Source organism: Parus major, chromosome 10, assembly GCF_001522545.3.
Source record: "Parus major isolate Abel chromosome 10, Parus_major1.1, whole genome shotgun sequence".
Classification (NCBI taxonomy): Eukaryota; Metazoa; Chordata; class Aves; order Passeriformes; family Paridae; genus Parus; species Parus major.
In genome coordinates, this window is record NC_031779.1 from 14668471 (window position 1) to 14695227 (window position 26757).

At 42.2% G+C, this 26757-nt stretch overlaps 1 protein-coding gene across 1 annotated transcript in view; it reads left to right on the forward strand.

The window, feature by feature from the left end:
* The first annotated feature begins 2848 nt into the window (after positions 1–2848).
* Positions 2849–26757, forward strand: part of MCTP2 (multiple C2 and transmembrane domain containing 2) — a 117768-nt gene continuing 93859 nt past the window's right edge. The window contains exons 1-4 of the mRNA XM_015639417.3: positions 2849–2980; positions 18378–18956; positions 24196–24258; positions 25367–25475. Coding sequence (XP_015494903.1) covers positions 18441–18956; positions 24196–24258; positions 25367–25475 — 688 coding nt within the window. The 5' untranslated portion in view covers positions 2849–2980; positions 18378–18440. The remainder of the gene's footprint in view (positions 2981–18377; positions 18957–24195; positions 24259–25366; positions 25476–26757) is intronic.

Below are 26757 nucleotides of genomic sequence, written 5' to 3' on the forward strand. Positions count from 1 at the left end.
GAAGAAAAACATTTGTGTGCATGAAGAAAAGGTGCATAGGGGCTTCTTCTGAGTATGGAAAGCTAATAAGAAATACTGTTTAGACATACACATTCCAATTTCTTATACTGAAATGCTTCTGTTTGCTGTATTTTTAATTATGCCTTTTTTTTTTTTTTTCTTTTTGACAATGTGTTTTACAGGGGGATTTAATTAGTGCTCATTTTTAAGTCTTACTTAATGACTTACTGTTATAATAATGCATATCTTGGCTCTCGATGACTTCAGATTACATTAGATACGTTCATAGAATACCCTGACACTGATGTTTCCAAAGTTTCACATTACCTCCTCTCTTCCCCTTAACCTGCCAATGATGTAAAGTTCCTATCCCAAGGATCTTCCCAGTAGTGTCCTCCTTTTCTTCTCTTAGCAGTGAAGTAACAAAGAACTTGATATTCAGCATTCTGTGGCCTTATCAGCATCCTTAATACAGCTACATGATGCCTCAGACAAGAAAATGTCTCAAGTTAATGTTTTGCAGAGCCCATATTTGGGTAATCTTGTAACAGTTAATCAATTTATCTCTTTATTGACACTAAGTTGTGCCAAGCTTTTCTCTTTTGGGTGGATGTTGGCTATGAGAATTTAATTTCTGTATCTCTTTCTCCTATTGTATCCAAGGAGCACTGTTACATTTCATTTTGGCTGAGGCACAGACAAGCTGCTTTCCTTTGCTACTTCTGAAATCAGCAGCCACCTTTATTAGATTGCCTTTGGGCATATTTACAGTTTTTTCTCTCTTGGCTCAGCCTTTGACAAAACATTCACAGAACTATATTTGATACACTTTTTGTGAAATCACACACCTAAAAGAAAAGTGTTTTAAAGGCTGTGTTGTTTTAGTTCTAAACTTATCTAATTATCTGAAGCTGATATTTTTCTTGGTTTAGATTAAAGGAAAACACACGTTAGTGGCATAAGTTTCCTTCCTTCTCTGTTTTCAGCTGAGATTGTTGATTAGTTTTCTGATCTCAGCCAACTTCCCCTTAGATTTTTGATTTCATGAGCTGAGTAAAACTGCCCTATTCGGCATGTAGACAAACTTTGGGAAGGTTTATGCAGTTTAGAGTTGCTGTATACCTACAACACTGTCTGCAGTAACCAATGTTGTTGTTGAGCTTGTGCTGGAACATCAGGATCTGGCCCTTCAAACATGACCTTTAAGTCAGGAGGCAAAATAAAGCATTGGCAGATTTTTTTTTCCCTGTTCCTTTGGAATTGCTCACGTGTTCAAGCAATGATCTCCCTGATGTGTAGCTCCTAGCTCTTGTACTGATGACTCCTGATCCTCATTTTGTAGATCCATAAGGGACCATTCACAGGTGTGAGTTCTTACTCTCCAGATCTTGTTGAAAGAATTGGATTAATGGCTTTTATGTTTTCCCCACATATTTATTCAGTGGTTAGAGAACAATTCTTTGCACTGTGACAAACCCTTCCCACATGTCCATGACCATTTGTGTTTTGCAATGGCACAACGTGGTTGCATCACCAAGTTTCACTCCATGGTGTGAGATGGGTGTCCCTACGTCAGCGACACTCGTAGGCAAGGTGTAATTTCTGATCAGAATGACATGTATGGAATGTAAATATGTTCTACCACCAAGCTTGTCTTTCCCCATCTCATTGCTCTGCACCTCCTGCAGTGATACCACGCTCAAGGGATGTTGAACACCGCAGGTGGGAGTGGTGGCTGGGTGAGCTCTCCGGGAAGGTGTGTGATCCAGCGTGCTCCAGAAACAGCCTGGCACTGAAGGCATTGCTGGGAGGGGTTTGCCCTTCCATGCTGTGGCAAACTCATGAAGAAATGTGTGGGACCATGTTTCAGCTGCAGAGACATCAGGTAAGCACGTCACCTTACCCAATCCTGCCTCAGTTTCCTTGCCTGGAACGCGGCTGCAGCCCTTTGCTCCCTTGTCAGGCACCTGGAGATGCTGCCAAAAAAATGTGTTGGGAGATGCAGCCAAGAACAAGTGTTACGTGGCAGCAGTGCTGCTGTTGATTATATTTCCCTTGGCCTGTCGTCATTCGCGTGGTTTCCTTCCTAGCTCCACCCTCACCCAGGGCTCTCCAGGGCAGTGCTGCCAGTCCCCTGCCCTTTGTCACCACCATCCCCGATGTCCCTGGGGTGTTGGGAGTTTGGTGCTTTTGTCTTGGTGTGGAGTGGGCGGGCAGGATGCAGGTCCGGGAGGGGACGGTGATGAGCGATAGGACCCGCGGAGGAATGCTCCAGGAGGATGCCCTCAGGGGATTGCTCTAGGGGGATGCTCCGGGTGTTGCTCCGGGTGTTGCTCCGGGTGTTGCTCCGGGTGTTGCTCCGGGGGGATGCCCCAGGTGTTGCTCCAGGAGGATGCCCCAGGTGTTGCTCCGGGGGGATGCTCCACGGGGATGCCCCAGGTGTTGCTCCAGGGGGATGCTCCAGGTGTTGCTCCGGGGGGATGCTCCACGGGGATGCTCCAGGTGTTGCTCCAGGGGGATGCTCCAGGTGTTGCTCCGGGGGGATGCTCCAGGTGTTGCTCCGGGGGGATGCTCCAGGTGTTGCTCCAGGTGTTGCTCCGGGGGATGCTCCAGGGGGATGCCCTAGGTGTTGCTCCAGGGGGATGCTCCAGGTGTTGCTCCAGGGGGGTGCTCCAGGTGTTGCTCCGGGGGGATGTCCCGGGGAAGCGGCGCTCAGCGGATGCCGGCGGGGGCGGGTTGCGGGAAGCCCCGGCGGTTCGGGGGCGGGCTGCGGGCAGAGGAGCGCGCAGGGAGGCGCCGGCGGTGGCACCGCCCCGGCAGGCGGGAGGGGACGGGGCCGGGGCCGGGCAGCGGTGACAGCGGCGACATCCACGACAGGCACGACAGCCACGACAGGCAGGACAGGCACACGTGCCCGGGCGGCAGCGGAGCGATCCCATGGGCGGCTGCGGGCGCGGCGCGGCCCCGGCCCGGCCCGCAGGTAAAGGGGCCCCGCAGCGCGCCTGGACCGGGCAGCCCGGCGGGTTCGGAGAGGGGGGTTCTGTAGTTTGGGGTTCTTTATTCTTGTTGGTTGTTTGTTTGCTTTTTGAGATCTGTTTGTTTTCGCTCGTTTTCTGCCAGCTCAGGCGCTCTCGCTGTCCGTGCTGCCCCAGGCACCCCGCAGAAATAACTTTGCCGTGGGAGGTTCGGGGTTACTTCGCTTTTTTGGCTGGGTGTCGCTTTAGTGATGCTGCCCCGGGGACTCGCACCTTATGTGAATAATTCTTTTTGTCGCCGTTGATGTGAGAAAATGATGCTGGGGAAATTCTCTCCTTCCTCAACCAACTCTGGCTGAAGCGGAGCATCCCCATGTGCGCTCGCTGGCTGAAATTGAGTTGGCTGTTGACTTTGACTAAATAAATAAACCACTTAACAGTAATAATAAAACAATCCCTAAACTTAAAACAAACAACAAAGTGGAACATTCACACAAGTGCATTGACATAGCAGAATTCTTTTAAGGGTAACTTTAAGGGAAGTATAATGTGTAAGGCATGGTTTGTTTTTGGGTATTTTCTTTTTTAAAGCGCTGTTCGTAGGATTGTAATGAGAAATAGTGTGAATTTTCATTGCTATCCTCCTAGCACAACTATGGCAACTGGATCCAGTTGGTGCCCTCAGTTTTATGACAGTCAGTTGCTCAAAGCAAACTGAAAGCTGAATTGCTGCTATGTGGCATTAAGAAAATAGAAGTTCTCACCTGGATATCTTACTATTAATTTACTGTGATTAAACTGTAGAATTTGTCATGTATTTTGCAGTAATTCTCAGAAGGTGATACTGTTGAGTGAGTCGATTTAGCTGTCAGGATGAATGAGTGTATTTGAGTAATAATCTTTCTTGTTTGATTTCTTGCTGCTGTTCAATGCCATCATAAAACAGCTTATCAAAAAGCAAATAAACTTGCATGCGCTATAGCCTGAAGATGGATTCAGTATGTGTAGTTTCACTTTGCTGTACCCAAGGAAAGAAAAAAATCAGAAGTGGTGCAGAGAGCAAATTTTCATTTTATTTCTTAAAAATTTTGCACTTTTAAAAAATTAAGAATGATAAATTCTGTGGTGTTAAGACAAGTTTAACTTTGCTTGTATTAAAGGAGCTATGGGATAGTTTGTAGATGTGTGGGTTTAAGGTGTCAATTATAAACAAGGGCATGAGGAGAGGCATCGCTGTCATTGACAGGAAGGTGGGTGTCTAAACAACCCAGGGATTCCTGTAATCATCCCCTCCTGGAACAGTGCATGAGGCTGTAACAGTGCTAGAAGTGTTGCTTATCATGTCATTCAAGGTAATTAGAACCATAACTGGATCATTTTCACTAATTTCACTGCAGGTTTTTTTTCCCCAGTGTCTTTTGCATTTGGTAATGCAAGCAGATGCTTTTGGACTAACTGCACCTCTTACTTGAACAGATGATTATTAAAAAAATCTGCCTGCTCAGGCAAGGGACACTCCTGAGGAGAACAGTGAATGTTGAAGTTCACTGGGATTTGGGACTGCCTGTGTGAAGTTGGAGCCAGGCTGTGTGTGTGGGCTTGGGACAGGGGATAAACCTCACCCCAGAAGGTTGCTCCCACTGACATTTCTGGGCAATACTGAGTGTCTGCTTCTCCTCCTTTAGTCTACTCTGTGCAGATTTGCCCATCTCATCTTCAATTTCTCATAGACAGCAGAAGGTTGGCATGAGGCCCCCACCAGTGGCTGTCAAATTCAGGCAGGATGCATATAACAACTTGTGCTGTCACTTTGTTGTGAGAATTTTGGGTTTTAGCTGCTTTGTTCACCATCACCTATACCATGAACTAATTACAGCATAGGGTTCTGAATTCCAGTCTCCCAGTGCAGAGAGTTGGGGGTCTCAGCACCTGGGGTCCCTCTGCCTGGGCACAGGGAAGAGGGAAGCTTTACCTCAGCAGAGGAGAGCAAAGCATGCCAAGTATGCTCTGCATTTCCTCTTTGTTGTTTCCACCCTTGAGTGGAAAATTGTTCCCGATTTCCTCAGATTTGGAAGGATTTATGTTGGCACTCTTCCCACATTCCCATTTTACTTCCACTTGTACTTATTAGATAACAAGCTTGCCATAGAAGCTTGTTTATGAGAAAAAGACCATTTTTCTTCAATCTATTCCTATTTAGCTTAAAATCTCCTCTGAGTCCAAGGGATCTGTTTCTTAAGGCTTAACTGGCCTCTGCAGGATTGTGAGGATGTTGTGGGACCACGAGTGCCTTGAACTCTGATTTTAAATCACATATCAGATAACAGCTGATCCTGAGTTCACCTCTGTTTCCTAAGATGTTGATACTGTAAAATCAAATCATAGAACCAGATGGAATATTGATATTCGGACAATTTATGTGTCTCAATATCAAGGCTGTCTCTGTGTATTCCACTATAATTCACATAAGATTTTCTGTGGTCCATGGGAGAATTAACTCCCCTTTATCTTCTGTGTGAGGGCTTTAAAGAAGACCAAGGGGGATAAGAGAAACTGGGCCAAGTCTCCCATGTTAGATCAAATGATTGATCACCTTTTTATACACCTGGCAATTTCTGCCTTGGAGAAATCAGCTTGGGTGTAACAACAGGTTTACCAGCATAGCCACTGAGTGGGTTGATTGCTGCGTGGGCAGGTGGTTTTGGTCCAATTTAGGGATCAGTAGTAAGGAAGCCTTGTTGATGGAGACTTTGTTTCTGTTAGATGTTCTCCATCTTCCCTGGATATTGGGTATCTTGTGAGCTGCAAGGCACTGTGGATGTGCAATCTGTCTGTCCTGCCCTGAGGATATCACCTCCTGAGTCAAATTTGACTTTTGGCACCCCTATGGCCTCATGCCTCGCTGTGCCAGGGTAAACACTTGCAGGACTATAATTGTATTTACAGTAGATCATCAAAAAGCTGGAGTGATATAAAGGAGGGTCTTGCTCTAATTTTTTAAAAAATATTTAGGGATTACAAATTTTCTTAATCAAAAACTTAAGTTCTTTAAAAAGCTACACAACCAGAGGTAATTTTCAAACCCTTTAAACTATTCTTTCAACTTAGAAATTACTTGGTAAAATATTTGTAAAGAATGTAGAAAATAAGATGCTAATTACATTTTCTTGAAACATTCCTAGACAGTTTTGAACTTAGGTTGTTTTGCACTACATTATATATTCAGACAAATCAGTTATCTCGGAGGGGGAAAAAAAGCCTGTGCTGTTTGCCAGTTCAGATGTTTGAATGGTGTAACATTAACCAGGTTCCTTGAATGAACCTCTCTTTCAATTAAGCGAGATCATTAGAGAGGAGAATGCAGAAGTGGGAACAATCTGAGTGATGTGGAGCAAACAGAGAACAATTATTTATAATTTCACATAATTCAACATGTTAAAGAGGTAAGAATGAGCAAGATTAAAAGATTTTTTTTTTCCTAAGGTCCTCCCAATAAAAAAATTCTTCCATAGCTAAATTATGCTTCTGCTTCACACAAACATAATAGTTCCACATTTATCTGTGGGGCTCATTACTCCAGTGCCTTCCTGTTGTTAAAGATATAAAAGAGTTTTAAAAGTTGTTTGGCAAATTAAGAGAGCAAACATGTGCTGGGGCTGTTAATCACAAGGATGCAGATACAGTTTGCAGCTGAAGCAGCTCCTGAATCACAGATTCCTGGAAACAAGGAGATTATTTTGCAGGCAGAATCACAGTATGATTTTGTGACCTTATAGTGTTCCCCTGAGCATTTGTTTTTTAAGCAGCTAGAGGCAGCTTATTGGGCTAAGTGGATATTTGGAGTGATGTGGTTCCCTTGCCTCCTCTGCATGATGGAAATTTGGATGGATTTTCCTGGGATCACTGCTGTTTTGTCTGGAATAGTTTCAAGCAGGTGAACATTAGATGCAAGTTCAATTTTCACACTTGGGGGGGAAAAAACCTGAAGTAAATTGTGTGTTCAATGTTGTGTTTCTTTAAATTTTGATTAACTGACTTTTCATAAACGTAATCTGTAAAGAACACAGATGGAGCTGACCTTTTGCAAGGCTGCACTTCTGCTGCAAAGCTCCATTGTGAAATCATTGGATTATTGTGGGAAAATCTGGAGCATGTAATAATTCAACTTTTTGATTTCTATTTTCTGAAATGCACACTGCTTTTCTAAGAAGAATTTTTGTAGTTTTCTTCACATAAGCAGCCTGCTGACCTTTAGGCCTTTTTTTAACCTTTGCTTCTGATTCTTTCACTGCCTCCTGTCAAACCCTAGGTTGGGACTGATGGGGAGAAATTATGTCTGTGCTTTCCTACTGACTTCCACTGCTGCTTTTCTGAGGAAAACAGAGCTCAGAGTCTTCAAATCTACCTGTGGAACTGAAGCTGGAACTTCCAGTCTGATCATGTAGGTGTCCAACCCCTCCTGCCACCAGAGAGGACCCTCATGTGGGTAGGTTGGATGTGTGCTGTGAGCACCTTTGGCCTTAAAGGAGAGCCTCTTGGGAACAATTTCTGGTGGTCTTTAGTTCAAACTAATTAAGTTGCTTGCTTGCTGCTGGTGTTTTGGTCAGTGCATGGTGAGAGCTGGAACACAGTGACCCAGGGGGTGACTTTTCCTCCTGCCATGGTGAGTGCCTGATTCTTATGTATTTACACAGATGCTCCTTCACTGGCTTGTTTTCACTTTCCCACAAAAACAACTTGCTAAAATGCAAGCTAAATACTAAGATAGCTTTTGAGGTCTTTGTTTGGTTTTGTTGGCCTTTTGGGATGGGGAAAAATAAAGGGAGATCTTATTCATATCCTTCCTTTCTGGGAAATACTTGTACCCTTGACAATTCTTCCTGTTGCCCACTCCTAGAACTATAGATGTAGTCTGTGGAGTCAATTTTACTGGAAACTTTAGGTTTGGGAGAATTTCATTGTTTTGGGAATTCTTGGAATTGTATAGCTTTGCTGCCTTAAGATCAGAGCCAATTTAGAAATAAAACAGTTCTGCTTTTACGTAAGGCCATAAATTAAGACACAGAAGCAGCTGTGACTTTTTAGGATTCATGGGGGTACACTTTCATTCTCTCCTCCCAAACAGATAAGCCCTGCTCTAGAAGTTAAGTTTCTATCCAGGACAGGGTATATAATCCATATTATTCGATAATCTTTTAATGGGGGTGAATGGAAATGAGGGAGCCATGCTAATTTATTTGAGCAGGCAATTGTCTGAGTTGCCATTGATGTGGAGGTGGTGATGATCAGGAGCTGTCAGCGAGGTTGGGGCAGTCTCTCTCTCAGCTCACTTTATCACGGTTGGGAAAGTTCTTTTTTTTTAAAGTCTGACTCATTTGGGTTTAAGTGAGGAGAGATTAAGAGCTCAGTTCTTTGAAATTTTATTGGATGCAGGTTCCCCTTGAAGTAAAACGTTATTGAACCTAATGGTTTTGACAATTTCAAATAAAAATATCCAAATGAATGAACATAACTCATCCCCTTGTCGCTGCTTCCCTGGGTTTGAAGAGGAGTGTTTTTTTGCTGTCTTCCCTCATGGGAAACATCTGCAGATCCAAATGGCAGATCATTAATACTCATTCAATAGCAGGCTTTGTTCCCAGTTTCTTCGACTTGGAAACAATTAACTGGAGAGTTTTGTTTTGTCTTGTTTTCCTCTTTGAATGCAAACATCTAATTCCAGTTATATATTCTAGTGGATTTTGTAGAAGTCCTGCTTTTTGGGATTTCTCATAATTATTTTAGAATAAATGTTCCATACCCAAATTCAGATAGTGGGAATGGTGCCTTTGTGGTTGGGGTGCGATTTTAATTTATTTTATTGTATAAGTGGCTGAAATTTGTTCAACTCTGTAAAACTGTAAGATACAAATCTCATTACCAGCATTTGTGTTCAGTTCAGGAAGGCTTCTCGTTCCTCCCATTCACCAAATGCTTCATAGTAGCATTAGCAAAAAATCTGTCTCGTCTTTAATAGTAAGCAAACGAAAGCTGATCAAACATTCACCTACTTGGGTGCAAAAATTGTTTGAACCAGAAAACCTGCAGATCTGTTTAGCTGTCTGTGAGCAGTTTGTGTTTCAAGACACTTGCCAGATTGGTGCCTCCTGTTTGTATCTGCTAGGTGGGGGAACTGAAATGTGAGTAGCTCTGAAATCCATTCAAACAAACATTGCTGCATCTTTAAAGGGTTTGTTGACACCTGCTGAAAAGTTCTGGATTTGAGCTTTATGTGATTTAAATCCATGAGCCAAACCAGGAAATTGCATAATTATGACAACTGAATTAAAATACCTTTTAGTCAGTATTCACCAGAACTAAACATCCATGATTAATAAACTCAGTGTTTTGTTGGTTAATTAAAGGCTAAGTAGTCATAATTTGTGCACTTAACATTTACTTGGAGAATATGTGAATGGGGCACGATAATGACAAGTGGTCAGCTTGATCTAAACTATGCTGCCTGGAGCTATGTGTGCATGAAAGAAGGATTAAAAACAAAAAAACCCCTCTGTGGTAGCAGTGTGCAAAGGAGTAGCCAGTGTGGTTGGGCAGCAAGAGCTGTAAATATGCTTAAGGGAATGTATTTAAAGTTTAGCAAACCACCCCACCCTGCCTATGGCAAGTTTGCCCCAGATGAATCAGGGAAAGTAGTTTTTGAAGGGCTGCATAATGTATCTGCAGGTTTTCACAGAGCAGGTGTGTCACATAGAATCATAAAAACACTGAAAGTGAATTTTAAATTGCTTCATCAGGTATCATCCTAGCTCAGCAATGGCAATATTCTGTTTTTTTGAGCTTTTTTGATTGGACCACTTCCAGGAATCAGAATTCACAAAACCAGGCTTTGCTATAGTTGAGGTTCTCTGAACTTCTGCAAGTAAAATCCTGAGCAGGTCACTTATTACTCACCCCAGCAGATATTTCTATATTTTAATTTTTATCCCTTTTAGTCAAGCTTAAAATAGTTACTGGAATAATAGTTTGTGATTTTCTTATGCTGCTGCTGCTACCTGTATTTAGGGACTCCACCTTCAGCAAACCAAAACCAGTGTTAAGACTTTGGAAGGACCAAAGTGTAATTGCCGCTGCACATGAGTTAAACTTACAAACTCTACCTGATCTTCTCAGTGGGAAGATGATGCTGTAACAGAAACTGGGGACAAGGTACAGATTTCTATGGCCAGGAGGCTGAAAACTCAGATGGTGAATGGAAAGACAAACCTCATAGCTGGCTCTTTCCTGTGAAAAATGACTGGCATTTAGAGACGTGTGCTGGCATATGCTCAGTCATAACAGTTGGGGAAAAAAAGGATGTTTAAAGGAGTTAAAGGAGTCTTTGGGTTTGTGCTGCTGTTTGTATGCTGAACACTTTGCTGTCATGACTTCAGGGGAGCAATGTGACTGATTTTAGTTGTATGAACTGGCTTCTTCATATTTAAAGTACTAAATTATTGTCCAGGGAGAGACCCTGAAACACTTGATCTCACCATGAAATTCCTAAGGGCTTTCTCTGTCTCTGGGCTTCCCAGTGTCCTTTCCAGCTTTCTCAGGGTGAAGCACAATTTAATGTGCATTAATTAAATATCATCAGTTTAATGATGATATTTAAATGCTGTTATTTTCTGTAGGGAGACCTGTCACTCTTGCAGAAAATCAGGGTGACTACTGGTGCAATTCAGTGCTGTGCTACAACACCCCAAACTCTCTTTTCTTTAGGGTTCTTCAGCCTCCTGCCTTTAGGAATTAAAAAACTGCAAAAATACTTTTGTTCACTTTACCTACACCCAAGCTGTGTGGAGATGTTAAATGTGAAAGGACATTTAATCACACAGGTCAATACAGATTCAAAATAATCTCCATTTTCCCATGTGCCCAACCCTGCCTGTGAGCTCTGAGCCTGGCTTGTGCCATGTTACTGTTGGAAAGAGGAACACACTGTAGAAAGGAGAAAAAAAATAAAAAAAAAAGGCAAACCAGCAGGTTTTTGTCCTGCTCAAGTTGTCATCAGGGCATTTTTATGAATCAAAAGTGTTCTGTTAGGGTTATTTTGGTAAATTGTTAAATAAAGAATCACACAGAGCTTTTAATAGACCTTTCCTCTATAGTCACTGAATTTTGATAAGAAGTGTGACAGTAATAGTAGTTATTTAGGGAGAAATGCTGGCACATGGACAAGTAATTTGCATATAGTCACAAGCTTCTTCTATTGAAATATATGCTTTAAGTGCTAGTAAAAGGCTCATGTTGATTTGGCCTCCAGTGGAAATGAGTCTCCTATTTCCTTCCTAGGTTTGTTTTCCCTGAGAGTTATGGAAAGGGAGGATCTATTTCTGTGCACCTCTTGTTATAAAAATAAACCTTTTGTTATGAGGGAGGTGAGCAGGGGCTGGAAGGAGAGAGTGAGGAGGAAGGAGGCTGCAGGGCTGGATTCCCAACAGAGCTTCTCCAGCAGGGACCAGCATGTGTGTACCTGCCTCTGTCCTGGTTTTTGGGTTGTCCCTCATGTGAGCCCTGATAAACCTCAGTTACTCTAGAGCTCGTTTTATCTCATTCCTACCCTGCTTGTACCTCCTTCCCCTTGCTGCTCATCAGCTTTCCCTCTCCCCTGCTCCTCAAGGTGCCCTGCTCCAGGTGCCAGAATTCCCAGGGAACATCTGGTGGGATTTGGAACGAGACAAATTATAAACCAGACACAGTCAGTGGTGAAGAAGTGTCCCAGTTGCTGGTGTGATCTCAGCAGATGACACAGAGCCTTCCAGGAGAGGGATCCAACTCCAGGATCTTTCTTGGAGCCTGGTTTGAGACACACATCATCGCTGCAGGAAGCAGATCTTTGTGCACAGGTGTCCCTGGACAGGTCTGCTGCTCAGCAGGTGTGTTTTGCACTGTAAAGATCAAATCTGATTGTCCCATTCTGGTGAAATCCCACCAATTTGACTGAAAATGTCGAAAGGTCCTTTTTGCTTGCACAGGTACAATTGCAAGCCACAATATTTTGAAGGAAGCTCAAAGAGTGGAAGGAACTTGTGAAATATATTTGTAAAAATACACCCAAACACTTCCTCCTTCATTTCCTCTATACATACTCATCATTTTTCTTCCGTTTTAGGATGGCAGAAGCAAAATGAAAGCAATACTTTCATAAGCTGGAGGCAGGTGCAGGGTATTTTCTCAGTAACTTTCACTATCAAATGCTATTTTAAGATGCTTGTAGCAGCTGGTCGTTCTCTTACTTCTCATAGTTACTGTCTGCTCATAAATGTTGAGAAAAAAGCCCTTCAGATTGTGCAGAAGAGGCTCTAAGGAGTTAAAGTGCCCCTGTTCCTCTCTTGCTGCTATGTGGAGGAGGATGTGTGCTTGTTTCATGTGTTTGTGAAAAATGAAACTCGTCATATTTGAGCCAATTAAAAATAAAAACCCCAAGCATGGGATCTAAAAGCCCAGAGCTTAAAAAACCATGAATCTGTGAAAAAACCCCAAACCTAACCTAAAACAACAAACACTAAACCTAAAATAGAAAATATTACTTTAGATGCCTGTATTATCTGCATGTAACAAACAGGCTTTTTTTAAGCTTTGTATTTACCCTGGGTGTTCTGATCTTCTGCAGAGTCTGTAGATTTCTTTCACCCCACATCAGGAAAATAAAGCTGGTTTGTTTTGGTTATCTGGCTTCCATTGAAGCATGTAAAATTGTTTCTCGTGAAGCACTTGTTCTAATTTGGCTGACAGCAACAGGTCAAGTCTCTATTTTATTTTATATATTTAAGTTTAGCATCCTGCTAGGCTCTGCAAATGAATGTGTTACAACAGAACAAGAGAACAGCAGGATCTGTATCCACAGACTGGTATCATTTGAAGCCCTACAGGGAGGCTTAAGCTCGATGGGAAGATTTGGAAGCTGCCCAAGCCATGACCCTGCTTTAGCAGCAAATCACCTGTGCAGTGAAGACTTTACCTGCACTGCATCAGTGCACTCCCTGTGATGCTTGTTAGTGCTAAAAATAATTCTAACACTGATTTCCCCGGGGTAATTAGCCTGTGCAGAATCAGATTGAGATCAGACTCTTCTTTTTTGGTGCCTTACCACATTCAAGAACAGGTATTTCCATATGGTGCAGGGAGAAAAGGCTCTCTGGGATTCTCCACATTGTGCTGTTTGGAATTCAGTGTCCCTTGCTGCCTTCTGGGATCATACCCAGGGATGAATGGCCTCAGGCCCACCCAGCTCAGCCTTCCCCTTTGGACTTGTTTTTATTCTGCAGAGGAGGCACAAAGCTTGCTTGAAGGTGTTGATGATCCAAGGAACATCCTGGCCCTTTTCTTTATATAACTGGTGCTGGGTCTGGAACGCTCCAGGGCAAACTGGTAATGCTGAACAAAGGGTTACTTTATTTGGATGATATTTTCTTATCTCTGTGGCTGTTGGTGCTTAGCATAAAGCACTGCCAGATAAGGTACTGAAATAAGCCATTGCAAAGAAGAAGTGTTGGTTTCTTTAGAAAAAGTCCTTTCATTACTAGTAATGGTTTGTATTTGGCTGTGTTTGAGCTACTAATGATATTAAAACCTGGGGTACTTGGTATGTTCTGTTAGAGAAATAACCACCCAGCACATACAGTGGTTGTTCAGTCAGCAAAGAGCTATTTCCCTGATACTTTGCCTTCTCTCCCAGAGAGGAGTGGTTTCATTTATGGCTCCTAGAGCCAGAAGACTCAATTTATAGCAAAAAGGCAAAAGAAAAATATAAAATAAGGCCCTCAGTCCCTTACCCCCTGCTCCCTTACCACCTTCTCGTCAGCCTTGTCTCTCAGTGCACTGAATTCAGAAATTATAAACCTAATGGAGGCTATAAACTCATATTAGAACTTTCCATAGCCAAATATTGTGTTGCATAACAGAAATGTAATTATCTTTTCTTGTAATTTGTACAATGTCTCATGCATTAGGTTTTAAGTTTGTGAATGTGCCTGACAGGCAGAGATTGGATCCTATTCCAGAACAGCCAGAACCAACAGAGGTTTTACTCTGAGGGGGTTCTATTAGTTCCTTCCAATTTGAACCTGTGTTAATATGAATTCAACTGAGGAGCATCTTCCTAGCAGCCTCTGATGCATGTTTTAGTAATTTCTGCTGCCATGGATTTAAGTGTTTATTAGCATTTAGTTGTAACTGAAAACACACTGAATTCTATCTCAGAGGTGGCTGGCATGCACACTGAGCCAAAGTTTTCACCTTAGATAAACAAATGAGTATAAGGATTAATAGATTTAATTAGTCTAGAGCTGTAATAGTGCTGGTGTGGTGCTGAAGTGTGTTTTTTGTCATCTTGGCTGACTTTGAGGATGATACTTTGAAAATATTAACCAGGAGAATCTTCAGTGTGCACTTCTGAGTGCACATGGAATGGTTCTAGAGTGAAGAAAGACAATTTCTTCCATAATTTCAAGTGTGTAAATCACTTTGGGTTTGTTCAGTTTATTTGCTTGGTTATATTGGGCGCTTTTATAATGTTTTCAGAGTGTCTTGCAGTGTTTCTCACTTGTGGCTTTGCTGGCTTCCTGTCAAGACAGTAAGAGAAGCAGAATTGCAGGATGATTTCTCTAGGCTTTCAATGGCATTTGAAATATCTCTTACAGCCACCTGGTAGAACATCTAAAAAATCGTTTAGCTCTAAATATTATATGAATTTAAGGGAGTGCATATGGAGTGTTTTACGGAAAGAAACCAAAGCACATTAAAAAAAAAATAAAAAATCTCAAGGACCATAATTAGAAGATACTTAAGGGAGGATAAAATGCTAGAAATATTTATTCAATCATAGTGAGCCGTGACCAACTTCTTTGTCACTAATTCTTTCTCTCTTGTCCATATTGCCCCCAAAAGAGGAGGAGATGGCAAAATAAAAGGATATAGTAAAAATGACAGGTGCAATCAAAAGCAGTCTCTCTGAAGGAAGAGATTAAAGTATATGAATTTTTCTGAGCATTTGAGATTTGGCAGCATATTAAAGAGAAAGCTGAAGGAGATAGACTGAAAACATTATTTTTTTCTTGTTACATAAGAACAAGGAGCCGTTCAATTAAATCAAAACAACAGAGTTAAATTGATAACAGGAAGTGTGTCTCTTTGAATGTTTTCTGTTTGCAGATTTTTGCTGCAATGTGCCATTGAAAGGGGAAGAATAAAGAGGCCAAGCTTAGACCAAGAATGTGGCAAAGTATGTTTTTCCCTGTGGTTGCTTAGGGAGTATTTGGTGATACAGTTGGCCGTGAACTTCTGAGGCTGAGGAAGGAAGAGGGAAAACTTGTGGCCTGTAGAGGATAAGGACTACATGAACAACATGTTGCTACCAAGAACACACTTTCTACATGGAAGGGAGGATTTTCCTCTCTTCAAAATAAAGCATTGCTATTGATGTTGTTCTGCATGGAAGAGAAAAGCAGAGGAAATTGATGTAGGAAGAAAGAAGAGTTGTGTGTGGATATGGGCTGGGCTGGCAGGGGGTACCCCAGTAATCCTGGCACCACTGGGGAGGAGGGTGGTCCCCATTTCCAATCTTCCAGTGATCTCCCTAGGGAACATTTCTGGTCTTGGTGGTGATCTGTGTGTCTTCTGCTTGAACTGAGGAAGTGAAAAAGGGCCATTGGCAGGTGGCTGATGTCAAAGTGCATTTGCCCTTCAGACTGTATTTACCCTTTTCTCAGATGAGAACACATTTGTATTTGTTGTTAATTGTGTATCATAGCCATCATTTGAGTTAATTTATTTGTAAATACAATGCTTATATAAGAGAAGTTGTAGTTGCAGCAGGAATGTGGGTGTAAAGGTTCAGGGGCAGAGTATGGTTAAACTTTCAGGCAATCCAGGGATGGGCTTTTTCCTTCTGTGGCCTCAGTTCAGGCAACCTGCTGCTTGCTGTGCAGCAAATATCACTGGTGTATTGCTGCAGTGTAGGATTTGTGAGGTGGCAGCTCAGTGGAGCCATCCCTGCTGTCTTGACAGAACCCTTTTAAAATTTTTTTTAACATCTTGATTCCACTGTATTTCTGCCGGACTTGAGGAGGACTCTGCCCACTCTGGGTTAAGTGCAGGTGGGTCTCAGAGACACAGTGTGGTCCCTGCACCATCCTTTCTGAATGAGCATTTCTAATCAGCAACTGAGGCAGTGTAACTGGGAAAAAGAACATTTGACTTGGGGAAAGCAACTGGAGAAACCTACAGGAACAAGTCTGCTCCTTGGTAACAAAATCTCAAAGCAAACAAAATAAAAACAACGGCAGTGGGTCCTAGAAGTGAGAAGGGTGGAGAACAACAGGAAGGGAATAGGGAGCTGTAAGTGCCTTGGGAAGTGGATGTTGAGCTGGGCTCTGCCTTTATTTGCAACATCTTGGCTCCAGCAGGTTTCAGTACAAGTAGGCGAGCCATGCAGAGAGCACTAGCAGAAGATGAGTTGTTCAAATGACTCCCAACAGTGTGTTTCATAATGTTTTGTGTTTATCCCAATAACTTCTGTTGCTGGCACGTGATGTAATGCTACCAGGGAGGACTGTGGCTGCCTTGTCAAGATTTTATGGAAAGAGGGAAGGGCCTAAATGGAAGCTCTCATCTGGCGTGAGCAAAGCCAGCCATGTCTGGGGTGTGTGCAGGGCATCCCTCCATCCCCAGTCCAACTGAGCTGGCATTTATGTCTTCTTTCCTCCCTCTGTAAATCTGCTGTGCTTCAGCCTGTGCTCAGTGAGAAACACAAAGGCATGGTGGGTCTTCCTATGTGAAATCTTCCTCTGTGAGGTTCAGAAAACTGTCTTTACTTAGTGGTAGCATAAAGACAAAAAATTCAGCTTGTCCATGTGCACTTTAATATTGTGGCTGTGTTAAGCTGATACAAATGCACTAACACACATTTCTGTTTGGGCAAAACCTGTTATTGCCTTGTGATTGTATGCAATGCCATTAAGCTTATTAATTTATTGTATTGAATATAATAATGCTGATATTATTTATTTCCAACAGAAATGGGGGAGGGGAGGATTGTGCAGCTTTAGTTACACAATAAATGCAGTTAGAGAATTCTTTTGTAGATTCCTGAACACTCTGTAAGTGTGGTGAGGTTAGTCATAAAGTTATTTAAATAAGTTATTAAGTAACTGGTTATACAGCCTCATTCAAATTAATGAATGCAAGAGTAGATTTCTTTGAAAGCAGGCAGTAATTTCTCTCTGTGAATTAATCTAACAGTTGTGTTTCTGTTGCCTGTCCTGGTGTTTTTCCTACTAATCAGGAAAACAGTGGGATGTAATTTTTTATCAACTATGCAATAGTTAAAGGTAAAGATGCTGTGAGTTTAGGAAGCAGTCCTCATGTAGTTAATGGGTGTATATTTCTGAGGACATGGGTATGTACTGTAACCTCTGGGTGTTAGACTGCAAAGGAGCAAATCTGCAGGTTTCACCAGCTTTTTTCTTACTGAGTTTTGATGATGATTTGACCACCTCTTTTCACAGAATAAGGATGATTGCTCAGCTGTTAACCACAAAATTGTCTGTGAGGATATTCCTGAGCACAGAGGTGTTCCTGTTCCCTTACCATGTACATATAGTGAATTATTCTATTTTAGCTCTTTTATTTCTGACCCTCCCAGCTGTGTAAATGCTCACAATGAATCAACTCAAAAGTGAGTCCACCAGTAGGTTTTCAAAAGTGATGCACCCATCCATTTTTGTATTATTTTTCTCTCAATTGCCTACTTTACAATGAAAAATAATTCTGCAGTTTTCACTGACAGTGGGTTAATGTAAGGGAGTATTTTGGGGTCCTCATGCTCAATGTGCCCTCTTCAGCCTCAGCTGCTTAGTTTGTGGAGCTATTTTTCACATGTGCCACCCTGTAAGAATTCTCGTAGCCTTGGAAATAGCCAACAAAGCCCTATGTGGCCTGGGAAAGTGGCAGCAGAAATTTCAGTGCCAGCTTTACCAGCATGGTTCGTGTGCTTGCATTATCACGATTTAACTCCCATCAGTAAGATTTGTACAGAAACACTTTCAAATTGGATAAATCTCAAGTTTTCACAAATCAGGGCTTGACAGAAGAAGAAATACAATGTCCCCTCTTAGCAATCATGAAGTAGTGGGCAGATATTGCATTTTTGTGTAGGAATAAATACTTTCTCTGGCTGTTTTCCTCCTAAATAATCAAACCTACCCACCAGATTGTAGTTGGAAGCACTTACTAATGTGACATGCTCTGTTTTAACTGTTCAGAGAAATGACTGAAAGTTTTAAGATGAGACAACATGAATCATAGTCTTGAGCGGCTGTTCACTTTTGTGATTGACTTGCCTCCTTCCTACGTTCCTTTTAGTCACCCTGGGAATCGCTGAAGCTGTTCTGTGCAGGAGGCATTGCTGAGATTCCCCTTGCAGCTATGGACTTGGATAAACAATCCGTGTGGGGATCCCTGAAACAGAAGACCCGGCCGTTCCTGCAAAACCTGAGTGTGAGGAAGACGAAGAAGAGTTCTGGCAAAATGCTGGAGAGGAAGGGCCACTCCTTGGACCGCTGTCTCAGTGTGTCAGTGCCTGACATGCTGGAGGTGGAGACTCTCGTGGGAGAAGAAGAAACGACTTACTCAAGTGCTCAGGTGTTGTCGAGCTGCTCCCCCAAGAGCTTTTCTAGGTCTGTGGTGTCCCTGAAAAGCAGAAACGCTTCGGTGACGGCAGTGGGAGAGGACTGGCTGTGGGCGTCACAGCAGGGGACACGGACAGAGGTGACCGTCACCTCCCCAGACACGCAGGCTGTGGGCATTCACCTGATGTCCTCACGAGGAGCTGAGGCTGTGGGCGGCCCTGTGTCCCAGGGGAAGAGGAGATCCAGCGAGGACCTCTTTGAGCTGCTGCAGAGCTCCCGCCTGAGCGCCGCGCTGAGCGCCGAGGGGACAGAGGTGGGTGCTCGCGCAGCCCTGGGGCTCCGTGGCCACCTCCTGTGGGCTCCTCATGCTTCTCCTTAATTTTCTGGGTTATAAAGGGATGGAGGATCCAACCAAGGCCAGGTTGGACAGCGCTCTGAGCAGCCTGGGGTGTAGGGGGAGGTGTCCCTGCCCATGGCAGGGGACTGGAATGAGATGAGCTTTAAGATCCTTTCCCACCTGAACCATTCTGTGAGGAGGGGGCTCTGTTCAAGGAATGAATGAGCACTACAAATAAGCCTAAACTTTACATGATATAGGCATAATACAAGACTAATTCAGCTATCCTTCATATCAGTCTGGGGCTGCAAATAACACTGCTCCAATTTTTTTCTTCTTTTATTATTTCTCTGTTGTTTGTAATGATGCTTCAGATTTTTCAGATTTGTTGGAATTGCCTGCTCAAATCAAAAGTTGTTGCAGTTCTCTGAGCTCTGAAATGAGGTGCTGATACATTTGCTTGTTAGTTAATATAGTTACCAGGATTGTTATATAGCACAATCAATTTGCCACTCACTCACCCACTCAAGACACTGATGAAGGCAATAGGTGAAAGATGGCTGTGAGCAAGGTGAGCTCTGCTTGGAATTAACCAAAACAAGCACATGATGGGGAACAGAACATGTAGCATCGTTCTCAGGACTGTTTTTTGGGGTTTTGTGGTGATGATTTAAGGAGGTGAAGAATTAAAATTCTCTGCACTCCCTGTTTTCTCTGTCCCACTTTCCTTCCCCCCTGCCTCTGTGGTCAGTATTTGTACATAATGTCTGGACATAATGTCCATGTACAAGAGGACCAGAGACCAATACTGTCATGAAATGAATTCCTGCCTGGCCTGAGCAAATCGGGAATCCTGAGGAGCTGTATGATAGCTTCATTATATAGACAGCAGGTGAAGATTGTGGCTGAAGGAAACACTTCAGGCAAAATTTGTTTCATTTGTATTTTGTGGAAGTATGTCTGCTCCTGTTGAGTTCTCTCTGGGAAGGTTTCATTTTGAACTTTCTGAGGCCTTTTTCTCATTGCCTGATTACCTGTTGCAGTTGTGGGAACTGCCTCTGTAGTAATCGAAGATGCAAAAATGGGAACTGAGCGTTTTTTGTTTCAAGTCCTCCCTTGGGAATGGGGATTTCACAGGTTAATTGTTTTTTAACTGCACTGCTCAAAAGCATGATTAGCGCTGATGTGGGGAAAGTGGTCTTTTCTTTATAAACTGCTTGTTTTGCATCTCAAAGGCCGTGTATTCCTACCAAATGGGTGTTGGCTCCCAGTCTGTTGTGATGCAAAGTGTTAGACTGGTAGTTACTGAGCATCACTTGTGTTTAGTGTTGCTAAATTGTTCACAAATTGGTTTCATCTTGCTGGAGTGTTCATTATTTTGAGGGGTACTTAAAAAAGCGACTGAAATAGTACAGTGCTTTGTTTCTGTGCTCAAACGTTACTCAAAGTTGTAGCACTTCACTCGGTGTACAGTAAATATATGGACTTTCATTATTCTGGAAGTTTTTCCAGGTTGTTTTAACGACAGCAGCAGTTTTTTTCATGCTGTTGTACGCCAGAAACCCTAATCTAAAATCTACCTCAGCACAACAAAGTTTGTATTAAGTCCTGCTTTGATTTTGGGTAAACTGAGTGTCCTAGGAGAATGAAGTACCTGTATAGTGATGAAATAGCTTAACCTCAAGTCAAGTTTCATCCAGGTGCACAATTGGAGTCTGGTTTATTTTCTGCAGCATTTACATCTTTCCCTAAATGTGTATTTCTATATTTGCTAGTGTGTGTAAGTCATTTCGTATTTATTTGTATGGAAGATCATCTCTCTCTCTGATCATGTTTCCTTACTGTAATCTGCCTCCAGTGCAATTTATAAAGATCTTTTCCCTCGAAAATAAAAGGAGAGTGAAGCAAAGGAAAGTAGAAATGAATAAGAAGTATTGAGCAAATTTAATTATATTGAATCTGGTGAAAAACAAATTCAATATTGGAAGGTGTCCAATGAAGGGAGGTTGAAACTAAATGGTCTTTAAGGTCCCTTCCAGCCTAAACCTCAATATTCTATGATTTTATGACAACTTCAATATTCAGCTCTGCTTGTACTTAACTGAACAGCTACCAGATTTGTGCTGTGTGTGCCTCGGAGGGGAATAGTTTGTTACAGAGGATTTTGGTCCCTGAATGCTGGCTGAGGCTGCTCTGAAGAGCAAAGAGCTCGCATTGTTCTTCTGCGAGCATCATTCCCTGCCCAGGGAGGTAAATCACATCCCTGGAACAAAACAAACTAAAAAAAGCAGCAAAATGTAGGTTGAGCTTCTTTTCCCCCTGAATTGCTTGTCACATGCCACCTACTCATTTCCTGGTTGTCTTTGGCCACCCGATATCGTGAGATCCTCCCCGAGCCTTGTGGGTGAGATCAGTGTGTGCTGGTGGTTTTCACACTTGTCTGAACTCTCTGCACAGAGCTGTGGGTGCTCAGCACAGCCCATCTTCACCAAGGCTCTGCCCACAGGTAGCATTTTTCCATTTGTTGAGAGATTTCCTCTCTGTTCCCCACTGCACACAGCCAGACGAGCCTGAAGAAGAAGCCAAGTGGAGTTGCGTTGAATCCCTGCGTGATTCGGGTTGTAAAGAGTTCCTGTAATGCAATTTTTTTTGCCACTGGATTTTGTCCATGGCCAGGTGTCATTGCTGAAGTGCTCTCTATCTCTAAAGATATCTCTGTCTCCTTACCAACACTTGGCAGTGAGTCACTGGCAACCCAAAACCTTGTCCTGCTGCTGATGCACTCAGTGGTCTTGCATTTTGAATAATTCTTCTGCAGAAAACAAGGGGAGGAAGAGGTGGCAACACTTGTCAAGAGGAACTTGCAATTTATGTATATTCATACATCTACTTTAGCTTGATTTATTTTCATTCTGATACATTTGGGGCTGTGACCCCCCTGGGTGTGCCCACTTTTGTTTAAAGTTGACAAGTGTCACCACAGTTCAATAAAATCCAGGTTTCACGACCACATTTTCATCGTGACTTTTATCTATATTCAGTGATCTCATTGCAGTTAGCTACCTAGAATAACAGTAGTTTATATTATGTGGAGCTAAAATTAAGAAAAAAAAGGTTTTCTAGTTAAAATTATAATTGTTTTCAGTATCTGAGGATATAATGCAAGTAAACAAAAAACAGAATAAAGACAAAAATCATAATTTTGAGGGTAGCTTTTTTTTAAATAAATGATATCAAGCTAGCCAAGACAGTACTTTAAAAATTATTATAATTTCAATGCAGTTATTTGATCCCATGTTTGTGCAATGCAGAACAAGCTGTAAAGAGAAACCATTACCAGTGCCAATGATGGTGCCTGAAGGAGATTCCTGTGAAGCCAGAGACTCCAAGAAACACTAAATTTAATGCACATGAGTGAGATTTTATGCATGCTAGTCAGAAAATTCAAAGTTAGGGTTCCCCTAGCAGCTGTAACTCAGCTCCGTTGTGTGAGAAAATTCTTCTGCTGCTCTTTATGATGGTAATTTTTCCACTTTTAATGTGTTTTTGCAAGGTGGCCAAGTTATGATTACTGTGGGAACCATAAAGTTAGATTTTGTCTGTCGTGCAAGGGAAATCTTACTTGCAATGCTGGATTACTGTACTTCCTGATATGTAATATATGTATTGCGGGAGGAGGAGGAGGAAAAGAATTGCACAAAGGGTATTTATGTTTATTTCAGCATGTCAATACAGCTAAGATTTATGTACTTTGGTGCAGGAGCTGGTTGACTTTTAAATGTTTCTGTAGTGCTGCACACAATGCTGCTCTCATCAGAGAGGTTTGGAGGTGACCGCACTGCACATGAGAACTCTTTCACATGAGGATCGAATTCCACCTTGTGTGCATTTCTGCAGGCCCAGATTGTCCTCAGCATAAATCTTTGTGTTTTGGATGGGCTGTGACTGCCCTGCATCACACCAGAAGAGTTTCCCAGGCACGTAGGTCCTCTCCAGCTTAAATGATGGCCATGGGCTGTTGGAGCAGCCACAGGAGCGTCAGAGGTGTCCTGGCTGATGAACCACTTCAGAGAACTCGATGCTGGGCCACTGTAGCCTCAAGTTTTTGGATTAGGAAGAAATGTTTGACTTCCTCTCCTGCAGATAAAAAGTCCTTTGGATCTTCCAGTTACTGCAGGAAGGTGGGGGAAGTACATGTTCCTTGTATTTTTTTTTTTCTCTTTTGTCGTGGTTTAACCCACCAGGCAGCTAAATATGACACAGCTTCTCTATTACTCCTTGCTCAGTGGGAGCTATCATATGCAGGAGACAATTGGGGGTAGAAGGTAAAATTTGCAAGTTGAGATAAAGACAGGAAAGGACAGAAAAGGAAGAAGTAATTATTTTAATAATATTTTATGTATTATAATATAAATATATTATAGCATAAAAGTCTAGATATTTAATTATATTAATTATATATTTGATATATATATATATAAAATTAGTATTTTCATAAAAATTAACAACAGTTAAAATATTCAAAACAAGTGATGCCCAGTGCAATTGTTTATCACCTGCTGACTGATGCCCAGCCAGTTCCTCAGCAGAGGGACAGTGCTTGTCCAGCAACAACTAAAAACATCAGAGTGTTATCAACATTGTTCCCACCATAATCCAAAACAGATCACCATACCAGCTACAAGAAGGAAAATTAATTCGTCCAAAACAAGGCCACCTTTCCCTTCTACAATTTAACTTTTCCCTTGAGCATTTTTTTTAAACTCAAACCAAACAAAAAAACCCCACACAAACAAAAAGAAACACCAAACACGAAACCAAGTAAAAAAACTATTTAAAAAACCTTTAAGTGGAACTCACTTTTCGGATGGTGAAGGAGAAGTTGTGGTCAAGTGAGAGCAGCCAGCTGCCAGACACAACAACCTTCAGACATCAGGAGAGTTTGTGATAAGGACCTTCGGCAACCAGTGCTGGGGAGGAGAAGAAGAAATTTATTCCTAGCTGGAAGCGGGCACTTATTTTTCCTGGACTAAACTCAAGAGACTACGTGCAGTTAATGTAAAACAGGAAAAAGAAATATATATTTAAATTATCTATATGCATAAGGAAGAACATTTCATTCATAACATGTATGTATGAGTAATTTCTTGACTGATGCTAGGAGCAATTCCTTTCCTGTATTGTTGTCTAATTCGTTGTATCTCTTGTTTTATAGTACCCGTGTGGAGAAATGGATTTTGACTCTTCCCTATCATCTCAAAATTTTGATGACCAAGTGGTAAGTTCTGTTATTTTGAAGCTTGATCAGCAGCACAATTTATTTTAGCTTCAGATTCTTTGCTTCTTACAAATTTAAAAACTCATCAGGTGAAACAGCCATCTAGAGATTTGCCCAGTGTGGGTTTTGCTTTTTTTTTTTTTTCCTGAGAATTTTGTGTGTTTATGGGTGGTTTTGTGTTTTTGCTGTTGTTTGGGTTTTTAGTAGTTCAGAGTGGTTGCTAATGTTGTGAACAGACCCAAACGTTCTGGATCTTTTACAGTTCTCTATAATATCTGTGCTGTACTGGTAACTGATGAAAGCATCAGCATAAATATTCAAATAACAGTGTGGGAGTAAACTGGATTAAAGTAAATACAGTAAATAACACAGCTGTAGGCTTTGACAGACAGCAAAATCAGTTTCAGGGCAGTGTGAAAAGGCATTGGCAGTTCTGCCATGTTATTCTCATGTAAAACATGTTTGCCTCGTGGATGAACTTCTCTACTTTTGCCCTCTGAAAACCTCTCAAGTGCTGTCCAGAGCTGTTTTCACCGAGTGTTCTGGCTGGAGGATGATGCTGAGGTGTGTAACCCTGGCAGCACCTTTGATGAGCAAAAATCCTCTGAGTTTGCTTCTGCTAAACCTCACAACCAGCACTGCCTGCTTCTCTCTTTTGGAGCTGCACAAAGAAATGCTGTCATCTCCTCTCAGTAGCTGTGTGAGATGTGTTCTTCCTCGTGAGGTTATCAGATGGATGCAAAGGATTCCATGATCCTTAGGGGTCTCTTCCAACTTGAGAGATGCTATGAATGCACAAGAAACAGCTCAAAAAAAAAATGCTGATAAGCTTTGAAAAGCCTGTGCATGCATTTGTGATTGTTTTATCACCATTTTCAGGTAAAACCCTGTGTTGAACATACTTGATGCTGATACCTACTTGCATAGTGAAGTGAAGCCTGGGAAAGAAGTAATTTTTTCTTTTCTTTTTCCTCTTTTTTTTTTCCTTTCTGTAAAGGATTGCCCTAAGGAAAGAACAGAACTTTGTCTCTGCAGTATGGGGAGCACACCTGCCTCATTTATGATCTGCTTCAAGAGGTGTGTGACTGATTCCTTTGTTCTCCTTTAGGCTCTGGAGGAAGCAAACGACTGCCTGAGTGACCTGCCCAGCCCCTTTGCCTACCTGCTGACCATCCACCTGAAGGAAGGCCGGAACCTGGTTATCAGGGATCGCTGTGGTGAGCCCTGCCTTTCCTCTGCCTTCCTCTGGAATTCACACAGCTCTCCTTTATCACTGACCTCAGTTTGGCAGCAAGCTGGCTGCTTATCTGCAGTGCAACAAGGCTTGTGTCTCTCCTGCAGGTCAGGGCACTCAGGGGTTGGGTTTATCCATCCTGGATGCACAGGGGAGGGAGCTTGCTGCTCCTCCTGCCTGCCTGGGCAGCTGCAAAGCTCTTTCTTGGCTGCCCTTAGCACCTCTACCCATTCAGGAATTGCAAGAAATTCTGTTTGAGCTTAAAAATAAATCCAAATAATAATCAGAGGTTTATTAAATGAAGGAGCTGTTCTTAGGAGTGTATTTGGGGTTATCTGCAAAGATGTTAATAAAAGGGGGAAACCACAGGAGCAGGTTATATATATAAGCCAGCAATCCTCTCTAACCTGGGATTGTGACTGAACAGTGACAGCATGCTAAAAACCCAAACACCACCCTCAGATGATGTATCAAATAAATTGTTAATTATTCTGGGATTTCTTGGGAAAAAAAGTATGAAAATGCCTGCCCTTAACCTGGCTTTTCTTCAGGCTGTTGAAAGGGAGTAAAAATGCTCACAAGCAGCCAGTCACTTGGTGTGGAGGGAGGAGCTGTCCTCCAGGGGCTCTGTGCAGGCTGCAGGACTGTGAGACAGCAGCTGTGTCAGGACCTTCCATCTGAACCTGTCAGAGAGCTCTTCTATACATCCAGTCTTGATTTCATATCTTTTTCCTGCATGTAGGAACAGTTCTGGTAGTTTTGTCTTCCAAAAAGTCTGAGCAGCTTCTTTTGAGGTGAAGTTTATGAAGTTATCATGGGGTTTATTCATTTGGTTTTAAACAAAATAAGTTTGCACAGCCTAAAGGGGTATGAAGGTGTGTACCTGGAGGGGCCTGTCTGCTTTAGGCTCTCACATCAGGTGCTCCTTTGGATTTCTGTTATCTGGTACCTCACTTTTTCTATGCTGGTTTTTCATGGCTTCACAAAACAGTAACTTTTGGTTGAGTGAATGCTTGTTTTTCCTACCAGTTTTTGGAAGGAGTGAAGCAATACTTAGATTAAGATCTTTCCTGGTTATAGAGAAGCCTGTATTTCCTAGCAGTGTAGCAGTTCATCAGCTTTTACTAGCAGGCTGCACAAGCCAGGACACATCCAACTGTTCCTATGAAAAAGATGCTAGAAATGAGCAATTCCAGCAGAGTAGTGTTTCTAGAGAAGACAGAGCATACTTTGCTCTAGGCTGTGTTTTGTTGTGTAAGAAAGCA